The 20,422-nt window shown below is 40.2% G+C and overlaps 1 protein-coding gene across 1 annotated transcript in view; it reads left to right on the forward strand.

The window, feature by feature from the left end:
- PTPRD (protein tyrosine phosphatase receptor type D) overlaps window positions 1–20,422 on the forward strand; it is a 359,458-nt gene that overhangs the window by 320,555 nt on the left and 18,481 nt on the right. Inside the window, exons 31-34 of the mRNA XM_088472635.1 lie at window positions 7,780–8,065; window positions 8,990–9,168; window positions 13,683–13,809; window positions 15,402–15,527. Coding sequence (XP_088328761.1) covers window positions 7,780–8,065; window positions 8,990–9,168; window positions 13,683–13,809; window positions 15,402–15,527 — 718 coding nt within the window. The remainder of the gene's footprint in view (window positions 1–7,779; window positions 8,066–8,989; window positions 9,169–13,682; window positions 13,810–15,401; window positions 15,528–20,422) is intronic.

The raw sequence follows: 20,422 nt of genomic DNA on the forward strand, positions 1-20,422 counted from the left end.
TGGTAGAGTAGATCTTAGTGACTGCAGTGTAGTTTTTTGTCTACAAGCGATATCATTATATCACAGCCAGCAGCTGTCCGTAATGAATTCTGAATGAGCATTACTGGTAAAGAAAAGAATTCGACCATCTGCAGGAAATGTAAAAATGTTTTTATAACCCAATAACGGGGATCTGGTCAGGGGTACAGCTGAGCTTTCCCAGCTGTACCTATATCCCTTACACATATATTCTGTGTCCATACAATATACTGCTACATGTCATGCTCAGCTGGGATTGAAAATATTTGGGCTGCAACCAAGAGCAAGTCATTATTTCAAACAAAAACAATCATCATGCAATTGTTTAACTGTATTATATTTCATAAAAGCTAGAGCACGTACGATTTGGTAACTGTGTTAGCAACAGATGGTGGATACAAGAACCCTTAAAAATACAGACAGAAATAAACCAAATAAGGAATAAAGTTGTTCTAAAAATTATTTTCCCACAGAGGCCTCTAGATGAGAACAAAGTTGGTGTTGGATTGGGACAGTCTTTAAAATGTAATAAATAATCTGTGCATCCCCAGGTTACATTAGCAGTAAATACACCACAGGGAAAAATGCTATTGCAATGTGTAAAGTTTACGCCTGATTGTCAGTAAGGCTAAAATGAAATGCTTGTTTTACCTGGAACTCAAAGGATATTGCAGTGCTAGTAGTTGATGTATTGGATAAATACAGTGAAAATTAGCAGGTTTGTTTTGTACAGTGAATGCGAAATAGTTACATCTGTTATACATAGAAATTAATTGTATTAGATCATATTGGGCAGCATTTTGGCTCATAAATTGTACAGATTTCTTCAATTTACTTGGTGCTGGGGGCTGATTTTTTTTTGTCCCAGGAAGAGGCTGGGTGTCAGGCACATTACAGGCCCCAAACCATACTGGGTAGAGCCAAGTTGTTCCTATCTCCCGAGAGAGCATTGCCATAGATTCCTCAAGGATCCCTAACAGTCCACGTTTTAAGGATATCCATGCTTGACCACAGGTGACTTAATTAGTACATCAGTCAATTTGATTTAACCACCAGTGCTCAACAATGGATATCTCTAAAACCTGAACTGTTGGGGTGCCTTGAAAGATGCGCTTGAGAACCTCTGATCTATGCTATAGTTCACATTAGAAACAGCATCAAGTGGGCCTGGAAAATCACAAATTATTTGTCTTTCTTAGACTGGTCCAGGGGGGTCGACAGTGTCTTTGTTCCATTCCCTGATAGTGTAAAGGGTCTATTTAGAATGATGCTTTGCCCAAGTAGTGGCATTCATGCAAAGGGCTTAGTTGTCATTGCTATGTCCCAAATGTCATCACTGTGGACAACTACAAAGTAGACACTGTGGACCTGATTCAGACCCGGTCGCTAAGAAGCATTCGCTCGTAGTTGGCGATGGTTCGCAATGTGCGCATGCGTATGCATCGCAGTGCGCGTGCGCGAACTAGTCAGAGCGATTGGGAAGTGTATGCTCGCCGAGCATAGACAGCCCAGCTGAATAAGTGACAGCAGAGGCCGTTTTTTTGGGTGGTGACAGGGGCAGGCCACTAGAAACGTGGGAGTGGAGGTGCGAACGCAGGCGTGCCTGAGCGTCTTAACGCCATTTCAGAGGCGTGCTTAATTAACAGGCGTCATAGTATTAACAGGCGTGCATAATTAACAGGCGTCACCTGGTTGATTTTACACTGAAGTGCTCGCAGTGCTTGTGGTAGGGTATAGTCAACCACAAGCGCTGCGAATGCTGCCGATGGTACCAGATGTACCGATGGTTGCATACACTTCCAGGAGATGAAGTGCGCAAGTGGGCGTCTTAAGACAGGCTGGTGGGCATCTGCATACACAAAGCGATCGCACGCCAAAACATAGTTGGCGTGCTTATGCCTTGCCGTGCGATCTCCTGCGTTGTCGTCACTTAGATGAATTTGCATACGCTGGGAGTGAGCATACGCTTCTAGCGAGCGGGTCTGAATCGAGCCCTGTGTTTTAGCTACTTCATATTGTCACACTTTTTTTTTTCTGCATGATAATTACTATTTAGCAAACAGCACCACCAAGTAATTTTCCAACAAATGTACATATCCTCCTATCTATCTGCTACTTCCTTACTGTAATTGGTAGCTTCAATTAACATGACACAAGTTTAGAGCCCTGTAACTGCTGTAGATTTACCTCACAGTGTTCTTTGCCTGGCAACTCTCCTTAGAACTCACAGCATCCACTTGAGATGTACAGTATTGTAGACTTACAGCTTTTCATACAGAAGCATTCTGAGGCCAATAACTCTGGCAGTGACTCCCTGCTCTCCTCCCGCAGCATGTCTGTAACATAGGGGCGTATCTAATTGGCCGCAAAGTTTTGCCTGCAAAGAAATTATGTTGACCTCTCAACCAATTTTGTATTACAGCGGGTATGTGCACTCCTGATACCTGTGGCATCCAATTTTAAAAACTTGGTTGCGGGGTTTTTTGTGCACAAAATCCTGTGGGAGGGACATTTTTTTCATTAAGTATGCAGACTAATAGGGGTATTCAATATGGGTGCGATAACATCGTTTTTTGCGTTAATATCGCACTTTTTAATGTTTTTGCGTTAATATCACTTTTTTTACTTTTACACCCTATTCAATTTCAAAGACTTATCGCAGTTTTAACAAGTCTTTGATAAAAACCGGTGATAACTTTTCACCATTGAATAGGTGTCGAAAAAAAGTGCAGAATTGGGGTTTAGGGGTGCAGGCTTAAAAAAAATAGCCTGCACCCCTGAGATTGACATTTAAAAAAGAACTGTGTCAAAAAATGTAAAAAAAAAAAAATAGGGACACCCCAAAAAATTAATTAAAAAATTGGGGTGCAAAAAAAAAATGGGAAAAAATTGTTAAACAATAGGAAAATAGGTTCAGGGCTATTCTGCAAGTATGCGGCAGGTGTTTTCTAGAATAGAATTATAGCGGCAGGTGCACAAATGCAGAATTTTTAAAAACTTACTTTAGGGACATCAAAATATGCTAGTACCCATTTTCATGTACCCCAAATTTGATGGGACCACTTAAACAAACGAAAAAAATAACCTTAGTGCTCTTCTGCATCACTTCTTCAATGTCGGGAAAAAAACAGCTGCTGCGGCTATTTAAAGCCCCGACTTTCAATTAAAGGCTAAAACGGGGGTACCCATAGTGTTCCCCCATGTTTTTACAACTTTAGGGGGTCTTACAATTATTTTAAGGAAAAATTCGTAACTTTACGCAAATCCAACTTCGGAGTTTCCCGTTTTCGTTAATTTGATATTGAATACGAGGATAAGCGGGAGCGCGCACCATACCTTTACACAGAAAAAAACTCTGATATGAAACGTTAACTTCGCCAGGGAAGTTAACCTTTTATACTGAATACCCCTCTATGAAGGCTGCCGAGGATGTTTGCAGGGAGTGGGAGCAGTAGTGTAGTGTATGGGAGTGGGCTGCAGGGTTAGTAGTACCTCTTCTGTGCCCGATTCATGGAAGTTGTCTGGGACGCTGGAGAAGAGAAGGAGGAGGAGGACAGCGCTGCAGAAGGTGAATAATTAAGGACTAATTAAGCTGTAGTGTCCAAAGGGTTACAGAGCAAGTGGCAACAATTTTTTCTTAAAATATAGATTTTAGGAAAAATTAGACCTGCTCTGGAGGCGTTAAAAAAAAAACTGGAGTGCTCAAAATATAATCAAAACTCTGCACCCAATTGAATACCCAAAATCCTGCCACTATATACCTGCGTATACCTGTTTTCCTAGCTGCCACAGGATGCCACCTGTGTGGAAACCACAAATCTGAAGTGGGCTGAAACTATCAAGCCATTTATGGAACATCATGGGCCTACATTCCAGTGGAAAAAAAGTTCCTCTACTGTATATCTAGCACACTAAGGGGGAAGTTTATGAAAATGTTCCTAATGTTTGGTAACTGCATGTCCCTGCTTTGCCCATTATCAAGGTGAAGCAGGACCAATTAACGATGGCATGTATTAAAAATACAGAGGGAGAGTGTTAACTCACCTCTCCGGCGAATCGCACTCTCCCTCTTTCGGCATATGACTGGTGCAGTTGCGCAATTATCCCTAGCGGCACCCGTGGTATTATTGAACAAAAAAATATTTTTTTTTTATAACTGTCCTCGTCCCCATATATCTGGCAGTCAGGGACAGAGCAGTGGTACGATAACGACAGCTGCAGTTGTCCAAATCGATAGCTGCAGTTGTCGGAACAGTCAGTGCTACTGACTGTCATACAGTGCCACACCACTTCGACATCCTATCTATGTATAGTGGCACCAATAATGACAAGGGTGCACAGCATTTTTACATGCAGGGAAGCGGTAACTGCAGCACATAACGTGTGCAGTTACCATTTTCACAGCTAGCGCCCTTTCATACAACTTTCCCTTGAGTGTTACGATCCTTACAAATTTGGTAAACACAACATTCTTAAGGCTGGGTACACACTGTATGATGTGTACCGGAATGATATGTCGGCCAGTCAGGCCCACATATCATACCACAGGTACACATTGGAGCGATGTTTTGAACGACGGAACCATCACTCATTAACATGAATGGGGCCGCTTGCGATATCGTCAGGTTTGTTGCGCAAATGACCGCGGGAGAGCACATATCATACATAGACATTGCATGATATGCACAATATGTCATTACGATTTCTGAACGCAGATTCCCGATGGTTGGGTATCTGTGCAGGCGCCGAACCTGTACTGCGCATGTGCAGTAGGGGTCCTGCGTGATCGCACACAGAGCAGCAGCAGACTGTCAGTGATTGACAGTCTGCTGCCATTTGTGAGGGGGCAGGGACGGAAATTTCCTGGCCTCTTTGTTGTATCTGCGGTGGTCGGGTTGCGTAACCCCATGATCACTCAGCTGGCCAATGGGATCGCAGATTATCCGATGCTGTTTCCTTGGATGCAGCTTCGATAAGTAATGAATGCAGGTGGCATTACCATATTACAGCTATCGCAGCTGCTAACATGTTAGCAGCTGCGATAACTACTGCGTACTCTGCTGAGTTACCCCCTAGTTCTAGCTCTAAGCATCATAGCTGCCAGCACTGTGCCAAGAAATCTAGGTAATCTAGGTAATCTGCTTTATAGGGGGAGATAAACATGTTGTGCAGTCCTTAGTGTACTGCCATCCGATCCTTATGGCTTGTTAGCTGAAAATAGATATAATGTATTGTTTTTGCCTAGTAAACGCCTCTCTTCAGTGATTATTATCTCAGCTAGAACTGATAATGAGAATTGCATACTATACAAGTAGCAAGAGGAACTGTAATGTAACAGGAACAAAGGTTTCCAGATACAAAACATTAAAACCTGGGATTTTCCCCATGATAATTGGAGATTATGCAACCTGTGTGGACCTTTTAACAGCTGAACAGAAAACTATGGTTTAAAGAACTTGTAATATAATCTTGATATAGTACATTACATTCTTTCCTGCTGAGCTGAGTTAGGGCAGATGGTTTAAGTGAAGTATATTAGTAAATGAAGCCACAACTGTTTAGCCTATTTTAACAATATATTTATGCACTTTATTATACATTTTGGCAAAACCGTAAATAAATACTGTATACAGTACTCACTCAAATTTTTAAAAACACCACAGCTAAACAAACCTATATACATAATGTTTTGATGTGCAGAACACTATTGTAATGTGATGTAGATCTTTGATTTTTTTTCCTGCCACAAAATTAGATCCAGATATTTTATTTCTCTATAAACTACTCTTCCAAATATGTATATGTCAGGATAACTTTGATATTTATTTTGTTCTCACTTGCATATGACAATTGACAAAGTCTCTGGCCTACTTTACAGAACAATGTAATATAGCTACTACAAAATGAATCATTACTATGCATACCAGACTTTGTTAAGACAACTTGTTAAAAATGATTACAATGTGAAGCAACATTAATTTAAAACCACAATCCCTGTGGTTTTCTCTCTTAATGATCAGATAACAGTGACTAATACCATTTCTGGGTTACTGCGGCAAATGTGTAAATGTCATCCTGGTATGTCACATCCTATTTTCTGAGATCTCTTTGAAGTCATTAGTAAAGGTGTCTGTTAGCGTTTTCATGGCTGTACCAAGCAGTTTTCATTATGACACTGACTTGCATGAATTCATATTAAAGCACTCAGAGGATCCGCACTTAATTAAGATGCTATACTTTTATGCTCCTGTTATCGTTTGATTGGTCTCTTTAGTGGGAAAGAAACACAAAGTAGTATTTAGCTTTGAAACTTCTAGTAGGAATAAAAAGCATTTTTATGTTTATTTTTATCTGATTTAACATATTCCTGGCCAAATGTTTGTTGATGATGATGATGATGATTGAATAAATAATTAATGCCACAGGAAACATTTGCATATTATAATGACATTACATATGCAGCTTTTGTCAAGTTACTGTTGAAATAACAATGATTCTAATAAACACTGTCAATTTCCACCACCAAAAAGCAAATTTATACATTGTTATTTCAACAGTATAAATTTGCTTTTTGGTGGTGGAAATTGACAATGTTTATTAGAATATTTGCATACTTTAACTAGTCTCTGTTATTTTGGCCATGTTTAAATTATTTCTGAGCTGCTTTGTTCACTTGTATTAGTATTGACCATACATATGGAGCAGTAATGTGTCAGATTAGAGCAGTAATGTGTCAGGTTAGTGTCGATGACATAATAAAAAGTTCCGTAAAATATTGCTGGGTATTTTAGGACTTTGTTACTTTACGGACCTCTCCTGGCTACACGTTGCTTGACAAATGCACATACAATATGTCAGATACACATTTCATTTTGTTCACTGAAAATGACCCTGATGTTTTTGTATGAATTGAAGTGTCATGTTCATTACCCCTCCAATGATCTTCACAAATGTACCAAAGCCGGTAAGCCGGAACATTTTCTTTCTAATAGAATGTCTGCAGAATCTAGATCCTTCCTCACGTTTGCTAGTAAGTTTCCACCAAAAACAGGAGGAAACATATACTAAATAGAATACATTGTACAGCACTGCCACCATAATATATACAGATGGAGCAGAGTTTATTTTAGTGAATGGTGCACTATCGCTACAGATTAAGTGGAGGAGGACACGGATGGAGTTTATATGAGACAAAGGACCTGTTTGTACTCTACTCACATTTAATGTGCGGAGGGGCAGCACTAGTCCAAGTGACGTTTGCAAGCTGATATGGAAACAGGGAAAATGGCCATGCGGATGCTGTTAACCAATCATAATACTCACTCTGCACTATTTGATTAAATGTATATTTTATTTTAAACTTTTTAAGGCGTGGATGTGGCCCACGGAGTGGATGTGTCTCTACAATGCCTTTTTTTTCATCTCTGACTCACCTAAACTAGTTGCACAAGATTCATTGTATGGCATACTGTTTAAATTATACACTGTTCTAGATCATGTACATAGAATATACCACATGTGTTATTGTACTTAAATTGTAATTGTAACACTGTAAATACTTGGACAGCACTATTCTGTGAGATTTTTTAGTTCACTTTGAAACAGTACAAATATTAGTATGTATTGAAAATTATTTTTGAACTCATTAACTAAAAGTAGCCACAAATATTTAATGTGATATTACAACAAAATCATTTGCCCTGCTGTAGTGTTATTAGATGGTGGCCAAAGCGATTTTACTTTTCTTTTTCCTCTTTCTAGTGCTGGAGTGGGCAGGACAGGCTGCTTTATTGTAATAGATGCCATGTTGGAGAGGATACGGCATGAAAAAACTGTAGATATTTACGGTCATGTAACTTTAATGAGAGCTCAGAGAAATTACATGGTTCAAACAGAGGACCAATATATCTTTATCCACGATGCACTGCTGGAGGCAGTGACGTGTGGAAATACCGAAGTGCCAGCTAGAAACCTGTATGCATATATTCAAAAGCTGACACAGATAGAACCCGGAGAGAACGTCACAGGGATGGAGCTAGAATTTAAGGTACAGTACTGCATGATGATCTGATATGTACTTATCAAAGCATCTGTGAAATTGCATATACGTATTTAGTAAGCACATTGTAGAAGTACATATAGTTTTCTGTCTCTACACCAGGCTGAGGGAAGATACACCTGCATATTAGGTTCCATCCAAAGTAAATACACAACCTAACGTTGGCTCATTTATACAATCTTAAATATTGTCTAGGAAAAGCTCAGTGGCAGGATGAAACAGGATTTCTGGTTCTAAAGAAAGAAGCGATTGTGTAACAACAGAAGAAGTGTGAGAACTGATGTTGTTGGTGATAGCTATCATCATAGGGGCAAATACACAATCCCACAGTGATGCCTGTTTACAGTGCTCTATTGATGGCTATGTATTTTTATTATGTGTAATGTTAAGGCAAAATACCTAGATAAGTGAATTACCACACACAAGCCACTTATCACGGAATACGTTCAGTACAGGGGATGCTGGCGCTTAGAATACCGGCATCAGAATCCCGACCGCCAGAGTCATGAAGGCAAGTAGCGGGTTAGGGGGAGGGTTAAGAGTTAGGGTTAGGCACTAGGGGGAAGGATAAGGGGGGAGGGTTAGGTTTATGCACTAGGGGGGGTGGTTAGGTTTAGGCACCAGGGAGAGAGGGGTAGGGAGAGGGTTAGGATACCTACCAACAGGTGTCGGTATCCTAACCCTGTCGGGATGCCGGCGTTAGGATTCTGACCGCCAGGACCCGAGCTCTGGCATCCCATACCCAACCCCTTATTACATATGGTTACTTATCATTGGTACACTTTTTCTGATACCAATCAATCTGATTTGGTTATATTTCTAAAACATGTTAACATTTTTCCTGCCCCATGTAATATATGCGAAAATATATTATACCTATCAATATCTAATATTATTGTTCTTCTTTTACAGCGTCTAGCTAGTTCTAAAGCTCACACGTCACGGTTCATCAGTGCCAATCTTCCATGTAATAAATTCAAAAATCGCCTTGTTAATATTATGCCATATGAGTCCACAAGGGTATGTCTACAGCCGATCCGTGGTGTGGAGGGCTCAGATTATATCAATGCAAGTTTTATTGATGGATACAGGTATGCCTAATAATATAACTGTATTGTGTGATATCATAGCTGTCAACACAAGATATCAATATCTAATTTTAGAATCCATTGAACAGCAAACATGGCCATTTGGTATGTAATATTATCAGCCACAGCAGGCAGCTGCTCATCTATTTAGTTAGCTTCGATTACTTTCAATGTCCCTAAAGTTAATGCAGTTGTCTTCTTATATATATGCAATACACAATCCCTATTTTAATCATCCAGCTCATCTCCTTCTCCTACTCCTCTTTACTAAATAGTACAGGTCAAATAACTTACTACTTGTTTATTTGTTAAAAATACCACGATGACTGTAAAATATACATTTCAGAATTACTAAACGTTCAGAATGATCAAACAAGAAGCTTTGCTAAAAGACAGAAGCAGGGAAGTTATTACTGAGACCAAAAACTGTACCCATCGTCTATACACTAAGGAGGCAAATTGGTTGAGAATGCAGTCTTTCCATGTATTAGAAGCTCTTTGAGTCATGCCTCAGTGATATTACCAGTGACTAGCGTCTAGTTTACTTAGGGGCATATTTTCTAACAACTACAATTGTGCCATGTTATCCCTGCATATTACACCAAAAAGAAATTATACCATTGTTTATCAAATGACTCATGCTGGGACAGGGGCTCCAATAAAAACTTACCCCGGTGAAGAGTTAAAAGCAAAGTGATAGCTACTTTTATCATTGCGCATGCCCCAGTATGGGCTGGTGGGGAGGAATCTGGAGGATCCCTCTCCATAAAAAAACAATACAGTAGCCCATAGGCTGCTATACCCATAAGCTACTATAGGCTAACATCATCTGAAGATGATTTCAAGAAAAAGAACGTTTTTTTACTCCGCACAGAGTAAAGATAAATGTAAGTGTAGTTAAACCAAAATATAGATAATTATATGAGAAATAATGTCTCTCACATAGTATTTCAGTTGGTGGTGCACCCAGGAGCCGAATATAATCTTTAGATAAAAAGAAAGGAAAAAAGAGGGCTCTTTTTGTGGGGTACTCTTTTATCTAATAGTATATATTAAAATATAACTTTTATTATATAATTTAAAATAGTGGTACCTTGAGGTAAATGAAAGGGTACGCCCAATATGAATGGGACTTTTACTCAATATACAGACATATGACACAAACATACATGTAACACATAAATGGTTTTATTACCAAGGGTGATGAAATATTTTTCAATATAATTTGAGAATAGAAATTCTCATGCAGGGTACATTCCTTCTTTATATTGGTAAGTTATGTATCAATGATATAATGCATCCATGTGTTATAACATATCTAAAAGTTAATCCAGAATACAACAGTAGGATTGTTATATCAACTGTGCAGGACTCCCAGAATTTATGTGCCAGAGAAAAGGGAGTTATCAAGATTTGGAATATTGTCTAGGTCATATAACCCCACAGTTAATCATAGTGGTAAAGAGTGAATCTTATGCACAGTATTGTGTGCCATACATACCCTCAAGTTTATCACCTATATATATTTTTTATGCCTACCTTGGCACCTCCAAAAAATCTTGTCAAGAATATATAACAACAACAGAGATGTTGTATCCTCTGTACACAATTCCAAAATAAATGAAAGCAGAACCCATGTAACAGAAGTTAACCTTCAATGGTGAGATAAAACGTTACTCATAAGCCACATATGTGTGCAGATATAAGCATGACAGTAACACAGAACATCTTGTGTGTGTAGACTACAATTCTATCCACGCTCAGGTAATTCAGCACAGAGAAAAACACATATGGGCTATAGGCGTCTAGGGAGTCCCATTTGGGGAAGATACATATTACCCCATTAGAAGATCAATGAGAAGGAGGTGGAGATCGGCATGTGCACCCGCCGAAATGATCCCTACATCACCGCTGCATAGCCTGTAGAAATCGGGACGCGCGTTTCGCCTATTAGGCTTGGTCATCGGCACATGTGATTTTTGAGACCCAAGTGCATGATCTTGCACTTTTTGGCATTAAACTGTAGTTGCCACATTCTTGACCATTCCTTTAGTTTACCTAGATCATCAATAATTTGTTTTACCCCTCCTGGTGTGTCTACCATGTTGCATAACTTTGTGTCATCTGCAAAAAGGCATATTTTCCCTTCAATGCCATTTGCAATGTCACAAGTAAAGATATTAAAAAGCACTGGTCCATGTACAGATCCCTGAGGTACTCCACTGGTAACATTTCCCTCTTGAGACTGCACTCCGTTTACTACAACTCTCTGTTTCCTATCCTGCAGCCATGATCTTATCCATTCATCACTGCCTAATGTACAGACACCATGAATAAACTTCTAATTTGCCTGCTCTATGGTCCTTTGGCGTTGAGCGTGCATGCCCCGGGATGTTCTCCCTACTACTGTACAAATAGTTGTTAGGGTGCGACTCCGGGCTCCTCATTTAGACGTAGAACTTGGGCTTGGACCACCTTATTGTAGCCATAGGTTTTTGGTCATAACATAGAAAGCCCAATGACAATGCACTTCTCCAAGTCTGGTTTATACTGCCCCCTGTAAGTGTCTAGTTTGCCTGTATGCTAAATACAGTCCTAATCATGACATCCCCCAGTCAGTGAAAGCTGAGATTGTACAATTCATTTAAAAATCCATAACATATTAGTGTAGTTGAACTAATTGTGTTAAATACTGTTCATTTACAAGTTTGTTCTAAACTAAACTATTCATAATATAATATGTGATATACACACATCCAGTATTGCCTATTGCCTATTATTGCAAAGTTTTGTTTCAGTATCGTTTCTGGTCCCAACAAAGTCCCACTGGATGAAATCAAACACATGTACATTATATGGCTACAACATTTTTGAAAATCTGCTGCTTTAATATCAAAAACAGATACATGATTATCTGTACACATTAACATGAGACTTTCATTGGACATATATATTTACACATACATTCATTGGACATATATATTTACACATACATATTTTAAATGCTTCCCTCCATGGAAACTGGAAATGCTTCCCTCCATGGCACTGTAAACTCACCTGTCCATCAAAGCATACCCTTGCACCACATAACCGTCACCAAGTCTCTGTCCCTCCTGCCTCACCCATCTCTACCTCACCTACTTCCTGCACTCAGGTCCCCCTCTACACACTCATGCCTCATGTCATCTGTCTGTCTCCCCTCTCCCCTAGATTGTAAGCTCCTAGGAGCAGGTTCCTCCTTCCCACTGTCTCACAGCCTTCTTCTCTAGCACTTCTATGACAGCTGTATTGTGTATGGAGAATTGTGTTGCTAATTGTTACTTGTGCTCTGTTTATAAGTTGGTTACTGTATTGTAATGTAATGTTCTGTGTACTCTTTACTGTATGTAGGGCGCTGCGGAGCACTTGTGGCGCCCTATAAATAAAATGTAATAATAATAATGGAATCATATTATACATAATGCAGAATAACTACAAGCTTCTATTCTGACTTCTAAGCATCAGAAGTGGTGTGGTGTAGCTGTCCATACATAATGAGATCACAGTCTGACTAACCACAGCCAGTATAGTGCACACAGTGTGTATGTGTGCACTGTGCATATTCCCTGCTTATATTCTTCCAGATTTGTACAGACTATGTTCTACTGCTCTTTGTACCCCTGTCTGCACCAGTACAGTCACTCTATAAGCCTCATATCAGGACTGTTAGGGAAATACCAAAACAGTTTTTTTTTCCTTTGGTCTGGGCAGAAATATTATTTATCTGTTTATTAGTTTATCTCTGCCTAATATTCACTAAAGCATACAGCCTAAGAGAGAGCTATCCTACATTTATACCACAAAAGATTAGTAGGGAAACACTATTTTATTAGAATGGCAAGACTCACTACTTCAGAGCCTTCCAGCTCTCATCCTAACCTGCTGCTTACATGCTTCTTCCTCACTGTCTACCCTATCTGTGTTTTTTGTCTGTCTCCCCCCATAGAATGTAAGCTCTCACGAGCAGGGCCCTCTTCCCTTATGTGCTTTTCCTTCCCTCACTCATACGATCATCTACTCCAAACTCTCCACAAGGGCACTTAACACTTGGTTGCTGATGCCCTGCAACTTTTTTGAGTCTTATGATCGCTGCAGCAATGTTTATAAACTATGTTCTTATTCTGTCTTGTTTTGTACTGTAAGTCGCTGTTTTACGAGTTTGCTTATTTGTTAATGTACTATTTGATGCGCTGCGGAACCCTTGTGGCGCCATACAAATAAAGGATAATAATAATAATAATTTCAGCCAACCACTCTGCTCTCATTTATCTAACACTCACTTGAAGTCCATTCAGCTTATTTGTAATTCCAGAATGCCACCCTTCACTGCTCATCTTCCCCACAGTAGCTGCATCCATTTGTTGGAAGATTGCTGTACAAATCCACAGTGCAGTTTTGGGAGGAGCTGTCTGGCTCTTCAGTACAGTCCTGACAGTAGCATCTCAATAATATATATATATATTTATTTTTTTAAATAGGCAGCAAAAAGCCTATATTGCAACGCAAGGACCCCTGGCAGAGACAACAGAAGATTTCTGGAGGATGCTATGGGAGCACAACTCTACGATTGTTGTAATGTTAACAAAACTTCGAGAAATGGGCAGGGTGAGTGCCTAGATTTACTTGCATCACATAATTAAAATGAAATTCTCAAACAATAATTTTATGTTCCATGCAGTTTGATAAATTGGCTACATCACTGTTGTCAAGGAACTATGCACCATGCACCTTGGTTGGTGGTAAATGGGGGCAATCAGAGCAAGAGGTGTATGTGTAGGGAATGCAGCAACAGTCACCTTAATGGCTAATAGAGCTTAGTTTAACTTCAGGTAGCAACTAGTAGAACCTCAGTATTTGGTGATGGGGACACTGTCATATTAGTACTCGGGATGAAAAGTTCAGCGCAGTACCAGTAATAAAGGTACATCAGCTATTAATAATAATAGCTGATACAAACCCATCACTTGAGGGAGCTATTGTTTTTCAGGTACCAATGTACTGTAGGTATATCCCACATTGTGCTTTGCTTATACACTAGCCAGTAGCCACCAAATTAACTTTAGTGATGTTAGCTTTGTTTATTGGCTAATAATGAGTTTTTGTGTCACATAGTAGCCCCCAGAAAGTGTAAAGCAAAATAAACTGGACTAAGTTATAATAAAGTGTGAAAAGGGGACGATGGCCCAAACACAATGCTTTGGTCGCTATGTACCTCACCCCACTTACTAATGCAAACTAAGAATCAAAGGTGTCAGCATTTATTTTAAAGCAGGATACTTTGTTTTTGATTCACAGTGGTCTCCAACCTGTATCTTGCGAGCTCCCGGTAGCTTGCGGCCTTAATTTTGGTAGCTCACCTAGCTGCAGTACTGCCAAGTCAACTAGGAGGAAGTGACCTCTGACATGTGCTCCACCATGGCATCGATGCCATGGATGGAGCCACAGGGAAGTACATCAGGTTATTGCAGCAGCCTCAAGAGCAATCGCCTGACGTGCTTTCCCGTGGTTCCACCCACGATGTCTACGCCACGGCTGAGTGAGTGACTCCCTCCCAGTCCTGCCGGAAAATCACACAGCAGCCCTGGCTATATCTTTTGCTCCTCTACTGCACGTACCTCCTTGGAGCCAGTAATTAACAGTGAAATGTGCCTGTTCTTACATTATATTTACAAACTACAATATCACTGTAATAATTAAATGCATTGTTGTTTTATATGAAACATTTTTTTTTTCATTTTCATTAAATTACCTTCAATTGTTCGGTTATTAGCCAGATTTTTTATTTCTACATTTTAGTAGCTCTTCAAGAGGTTTCAGTTTTCTAAAGTAGCTCACACCTCAATAAACGTTGGAGGCCACTGAGCTAGTTGCTTCTTCTTCCTTAGTAGTGGGGCTAACATAAAATATGTCAGTGTAGGTTGCCATCTTTAACTCTGCAAAACAACCTTCCCTAACAGCAATAGCAGGTGGATGTTTACTCTTGGCTGCATATTCCTATATTGTGGTGTAGAAAAGAAAACCTGTATTAAATGTTCCTTGTCCTGTGTTGTCTATAGGGAGGAGAACGATGGAAAAGGAACCAGGTGTCAAAAGCCATGGGATTTTATTTATATAAAATATTGAACATTTTCTCATAAAATATATATTTTTTCTTAATGTAAAATGTGCACTTTATTTTATAATTTTTTTTTGTACAGGAAAAATGCCATCAATATTGGCCTGCTGAACGATCTGCCCGATACCAGTACTTTGTAGTAGACCCAATGGCAGAATATAACATGCCACAATATATCTTAAGGGAATTTAAAGTAACAGATGCTCGGGTAAGATACTTTCCAATCTGAATGTTAAAAGTGTATTTTTTTTTAGAGCTAAGTAGTAACAACTCAGAATAAAATAAAAAATACACTATTTATTTCTTATTGGATTTTAATGTCTATTTCCAATATCCATTAAAATTCCTTGTTTGTATTCTCATGCGCATTGACTGTGCCCACATAATGATTGTGTTCAGCCTTTTCTTTTATCACTATAAGCTGTAAATATTTGTTACTTTGCATAGACAGTGGGGTGTACAAAGCTGTGAATGCTATTGTGTATCATTTAAAAATCAGCAGATAACATTGCCTTGGAAATTCTATCAAGCTTTATACAATATAGATCTAGTTCTGGCTTTACCAATATCTTGAAACAATTAATGTTTCATTCTCTAAAGAGCTGTGTTCTGTTTGGCTGATGCACAAGGTTACTCACTTTACAAGCATAGTCCAAGCTTTTCTCATTGTCCAAGAATGTCGGTTTATCATATTTAATCACTAGCTTAGCTGAATTTTCTGCCAACATTTTTTTCACAGCAATAGAATGAAACCTAACATCCACTCTGTGTACTATAAAATGTTATAAAATTGCCCAAGTGCCATGAATGTTATAAACCAAAAATATGATATCCATTCACTACCTAAAGAATTACTAGACCATGCAATGTACTAAGGTTTTCTAGGAGATTAAAATCAGAAATTTCTGTGTTATGCTGTTCAAAAGTATGTTACACATTACTGCATGAAGTCCATTAGGTAGTTTAAGCAATGTACTTATTGCATCGTGGATATAAAAAAAAAAAAATTAAAATACTTGATGCATCTACTGTAGTAGTGCATGTCATACTGATACGTAATTCTACCCCTGTATCAGGTTTTGCTGCCATGATTATGAAATAGTTGTTACAGTACTGCATAGGTTCTCAAACTCAGGACCTGATTCAGACCTGGTCGCTAGGATGTGTTCACTCGTACCTGGCCGATTTTCAAATTGTGCGCATGTGTATGCATCGCAGTGTGCGTGCGCGAACTAGCCCGAGTGATCGGGAAGCATACGCTTGCCGTGCTTGGACACCCCAGTGAAATGAGTGACAGTACAAGCCGTTTGTGGGTGATAACAGGGGCAGGCCACTAGAAACGGGGGAGTGGAGGTGCGAACGTAGGCCTGCCTGGGCGTCTTAACGCCATTTCAGAGGCGTGCATAATTAGCAGGCAGCGTCATAGTACACGCCACCTGGTTGAATTTTACACTGAAGTGCTTGCAGTGCTTGTGGTAGGGTATAGTCAACCTCAAGCGCTGCGAATGCATCCAGTGGTACTCGATGGAACCGATAGTTGCATACACGTCTTGCAGATGATGTGCGCAAGTGGGCATCTTAAGACAGGCTGGTGGGCGTCTGCATACACAAAGTGATCGCATGCCAAGACATAGTGGGCGTGCTTATGCCTTGCTGTGTGATTACCTGCCTTGCCGTCACTTAGCCGAATTTGCATACGCTGGGAGTGAGCTTATGCATCTAGCGAGCAGGTCTGAATCGAGCCCTCAGTCCTCAGAACTCCAAACAAAGCATGTTTTCCAGGTCTCCTTGCAGAATCACAAGTGAAATAATTAGCCCCGCCTATGGATCTTTTAAATGTGTATTTGAGTAATGAATACATCTGTGCACCTGCTAGGTGACCTGGATAACGTGAACTATTTGGGGTCCTGAGGACTGAGTTTGAGAACCACTGCTGTACTGTTAATATTAAGAGCAAGAAAAACTAGAAATGATAATGAAATGCTGTGTGATTTGTTAACAGTTATAGCTTACAGAAGCAGATATACTGTAGTTACTAACATGCATTTTAGTGGACCTATATAATAATCCCAGTGACTAGTGAAGTTAGATGGACAGTCACAAAAATATGATAAAATTATGAAAGATTGTCTCAGTAATGTGCTGGTTTGACATGTTAGGAAAGATAAGATAGCAAAGACCACACACCAGCTACAACAAATAACATTCTCAGTTTTTTTACATTCCTGTTTTAACTTGTGCTGTTATCAACTTAAAATGAGCCCCATTGCATGTATGGTTCCCTGTGATCTTTTTTGTTGCAAAACAGTTTATGTTGTCAAATAATTAACATATGTTGTATTATTTAGTAAAATTAGTTTGTACAAGTACCCAATTTTCAAACAGTTAAACTTTAATAAAAAACAGCTATCTTGTAACCAACTGGTAAGCAATATAAAGTAAATACATTATTAGTTCAAATATGACTTTCAGAGTTAACCTGGGTCTTAGCCCAATGAACTTATGTCTAATAAATTTGGAACTATAGACTTTCTTTCGTTATACAAGCTCAAATTAAACTTTAATTCTTATTCCACATATTAGCTTGGAATGTATAAAACGTTTATCCACAATCCCATTCTAGGATAAAATTGTTGTATTATTAATATTATTATAATATCAGTATTTATAAGCACTAATGTATGAAGCATATAAAATTAACAAACATTATGCAACGAGGAAAGCTTGTTTTGTTGTACACACACATACACACACATACACACACACACCTACACACATACACACATACACACACACATGTATATAAAAATTCTAGACTGGCACATTAGCTGTAGACCAATGAAGAGAACTTATCCCCATTGCCCTCCAAACACAGATGCAAGCTCTGTAATAACACCAACTTTACAATGGCGGCACTCAGGGATATCAAACAGTAGACTCACCTACCAGTTGAAATGCAGATGTTTCAAACCATTAATGCTTTTTCCGCAGGGTACAAAATAACAATGACAGTGCTCACCATATATATATATATTAGGGGTGTGCACCGGCCACTTTTCGTGTTTTGGTTTTGGATCTGGATCTTTCTTCGTGTTTTGGATCTGGATTGGTTTTGCCAAAACCACCCTTCCGTGTTTTGGGTTCTGGGTTTTGTGTTTTGGATCTGTATTTTTTTTTAAAAAAGCATAAAAACAGCTAAAATCACAGAATTTGTAGGTTTTTCTGCTCCTATGCTATTATTAACCTCAATAACCTTAATTTCCACTCATTTCCAGTCTATTCTGAACACCTCACACCTCACAATAGTGTTTTTATGTCCAAAACGTTGCACCGAGGTAGCTGGATGACTATGCTAAGCGACACGAGTGGGCGGCACAAACACGTGACCCATCTAGGCGTGAAACTGCAGTGGCAGACAGGATGGCAGTTTGAAAAACTAGGCCCCAAACTGTACATAATGCAAAGAAAAAAAAGAGGTGCAAGATGGAATTGTCCTTGGGCCCTCCCACCCACCCTTATGTTGTATAAACAGGACATGCACACTTTAACAAACCAATCATTTCAGCGCCAGGGTCTGCCACACAACTGTGGCTGAAATGATTGGTTCGTTTGGGCCCCCACAAAACAAGCTGGCAATTAATGTGTCCCTGCACAAACTGGCTCTATGGAGGCAAGATGTCATCCTCATCCTCCTCATCTACCGATTCCTCACCCTCTTCAGTGTGTACATCCTCATCCTCACAAAGTATTAACTCGTCCCCACTTGAATCCACCACCACAGGTCCCTCTGTACCTTCTGGAGGCTGGTCTCCCTGGAAGAGCTGATAATTCATTTTGATGAACATCATCTTCTCCACATTCTGTGGAAGCAACCTCCTACGCCTTTCGCTGACAAGGTTCCCGGCTGCACTAAACACTCTTTCGGAGTACACACTGGAGGGGGGGCAACTCAGGTAAAATAGAGCCAGTTTGTACAGGGGCCTCCAAATTGCCTCTTTTTCCTGCCAGTACAGGTATGGACTGTCTGCCATGCCTACTTGGATGCTGTCACCGATGTAATCCTCCACCATTCTGTCAATGGTGACAGTATCATATGCAGTGACAGTAGACATGTCAGAAATTGTTGCCAGGTCCTTCAGTCCGGACCAGATGTCCAAACTTGGTCCTGCCTGCCTGCATCACCGCCAGCGGGTTGCTTAGGATACCTAAGTTTTTTCCTGGCAGCCCCAGTTGCAGGAGAAAATGAAGAAGGAGCCGTTGACGTGTCACATTCCGCTTCAGCTGACAGTGTGTTCACCAGCAGGTCTTTGCACCTCTGCAGGCTTGTGTCGGCCGGAAAGAGAGACACAAACCTAGGATCGAGCACGGTGGCCAAAACGTAGTGGTCTGATTTCAACAGATTGACCACCCTGGAATCCTGGCAAAGCGAATGAAGGGCTTCATCCACAAGTCCCACATGCCGAGCGGAATCGCTCCGTCTTAGCTCCTCCTTCACTTTCTCCAGCTGCTTCTGCAAAAGCCTGATGAGGGGAATGACCTGACTCAAGCTGGCAGTGTCTGAACTGACTTCACGTGTGGCAAGTTCGAAGGGCTGGAGAACCTTGCACAACACGGAAATCATTCTCCACTGCGCTTGAGTCAGGTGCATACCCCCTCCTTTGCCTATGTCATAGGTGGATGTATAGGCTTGTATGGCCTTTTGCTGCTCCTCCATCCTCTGAAGCATATAGAGGGTTGAGTTCCACCGCGTCACAACCTCTTGCTTCAGGTGATGGCGGGGCAGGTTCAAGAGTGTTTGCTGGCGCTCCAGTCTTCGGCACGCAGTCGCTGAATGGCGAAAGTGGCCAGAAATTTTTCGGGCCACCCAAAGCGTCTCCTGCACGCCCCTGTCGCTTTTCAGAAAATTCTGCACCACCAAGTTTATTGTGTGAGCAAAACATGGGACGTGCTGGAATTTGCCCAGATGTAATGCCCGCACAATATTGGTGGCGTTGTCAGATATCACAAATCCCCAGGAGAGTCTAAGTGGGGTAAGCCACTGGGCGATGATTTCCCTCAGTTTCTCTAAGAGGTTGTCGGCGGTGTGCCTCTTACTGAAACCGG

Source organism: Taudactylus pleione, unplaced genomic scaffold (genome assembly GCF_031769625.1).
Source record: "Taudactylus pleione unplaced genomic scaffold, aTauple2 ptg000127l, whole genome shotgun sequence".
In the NCBI taxonomy this organism is placed as follows: domain Eukaryota; kingdom Metazoa; phylum Chordata; class Amphibia; order Anura; family Myobatrachidae; genus Taudactylus; species Taudactylus pleione.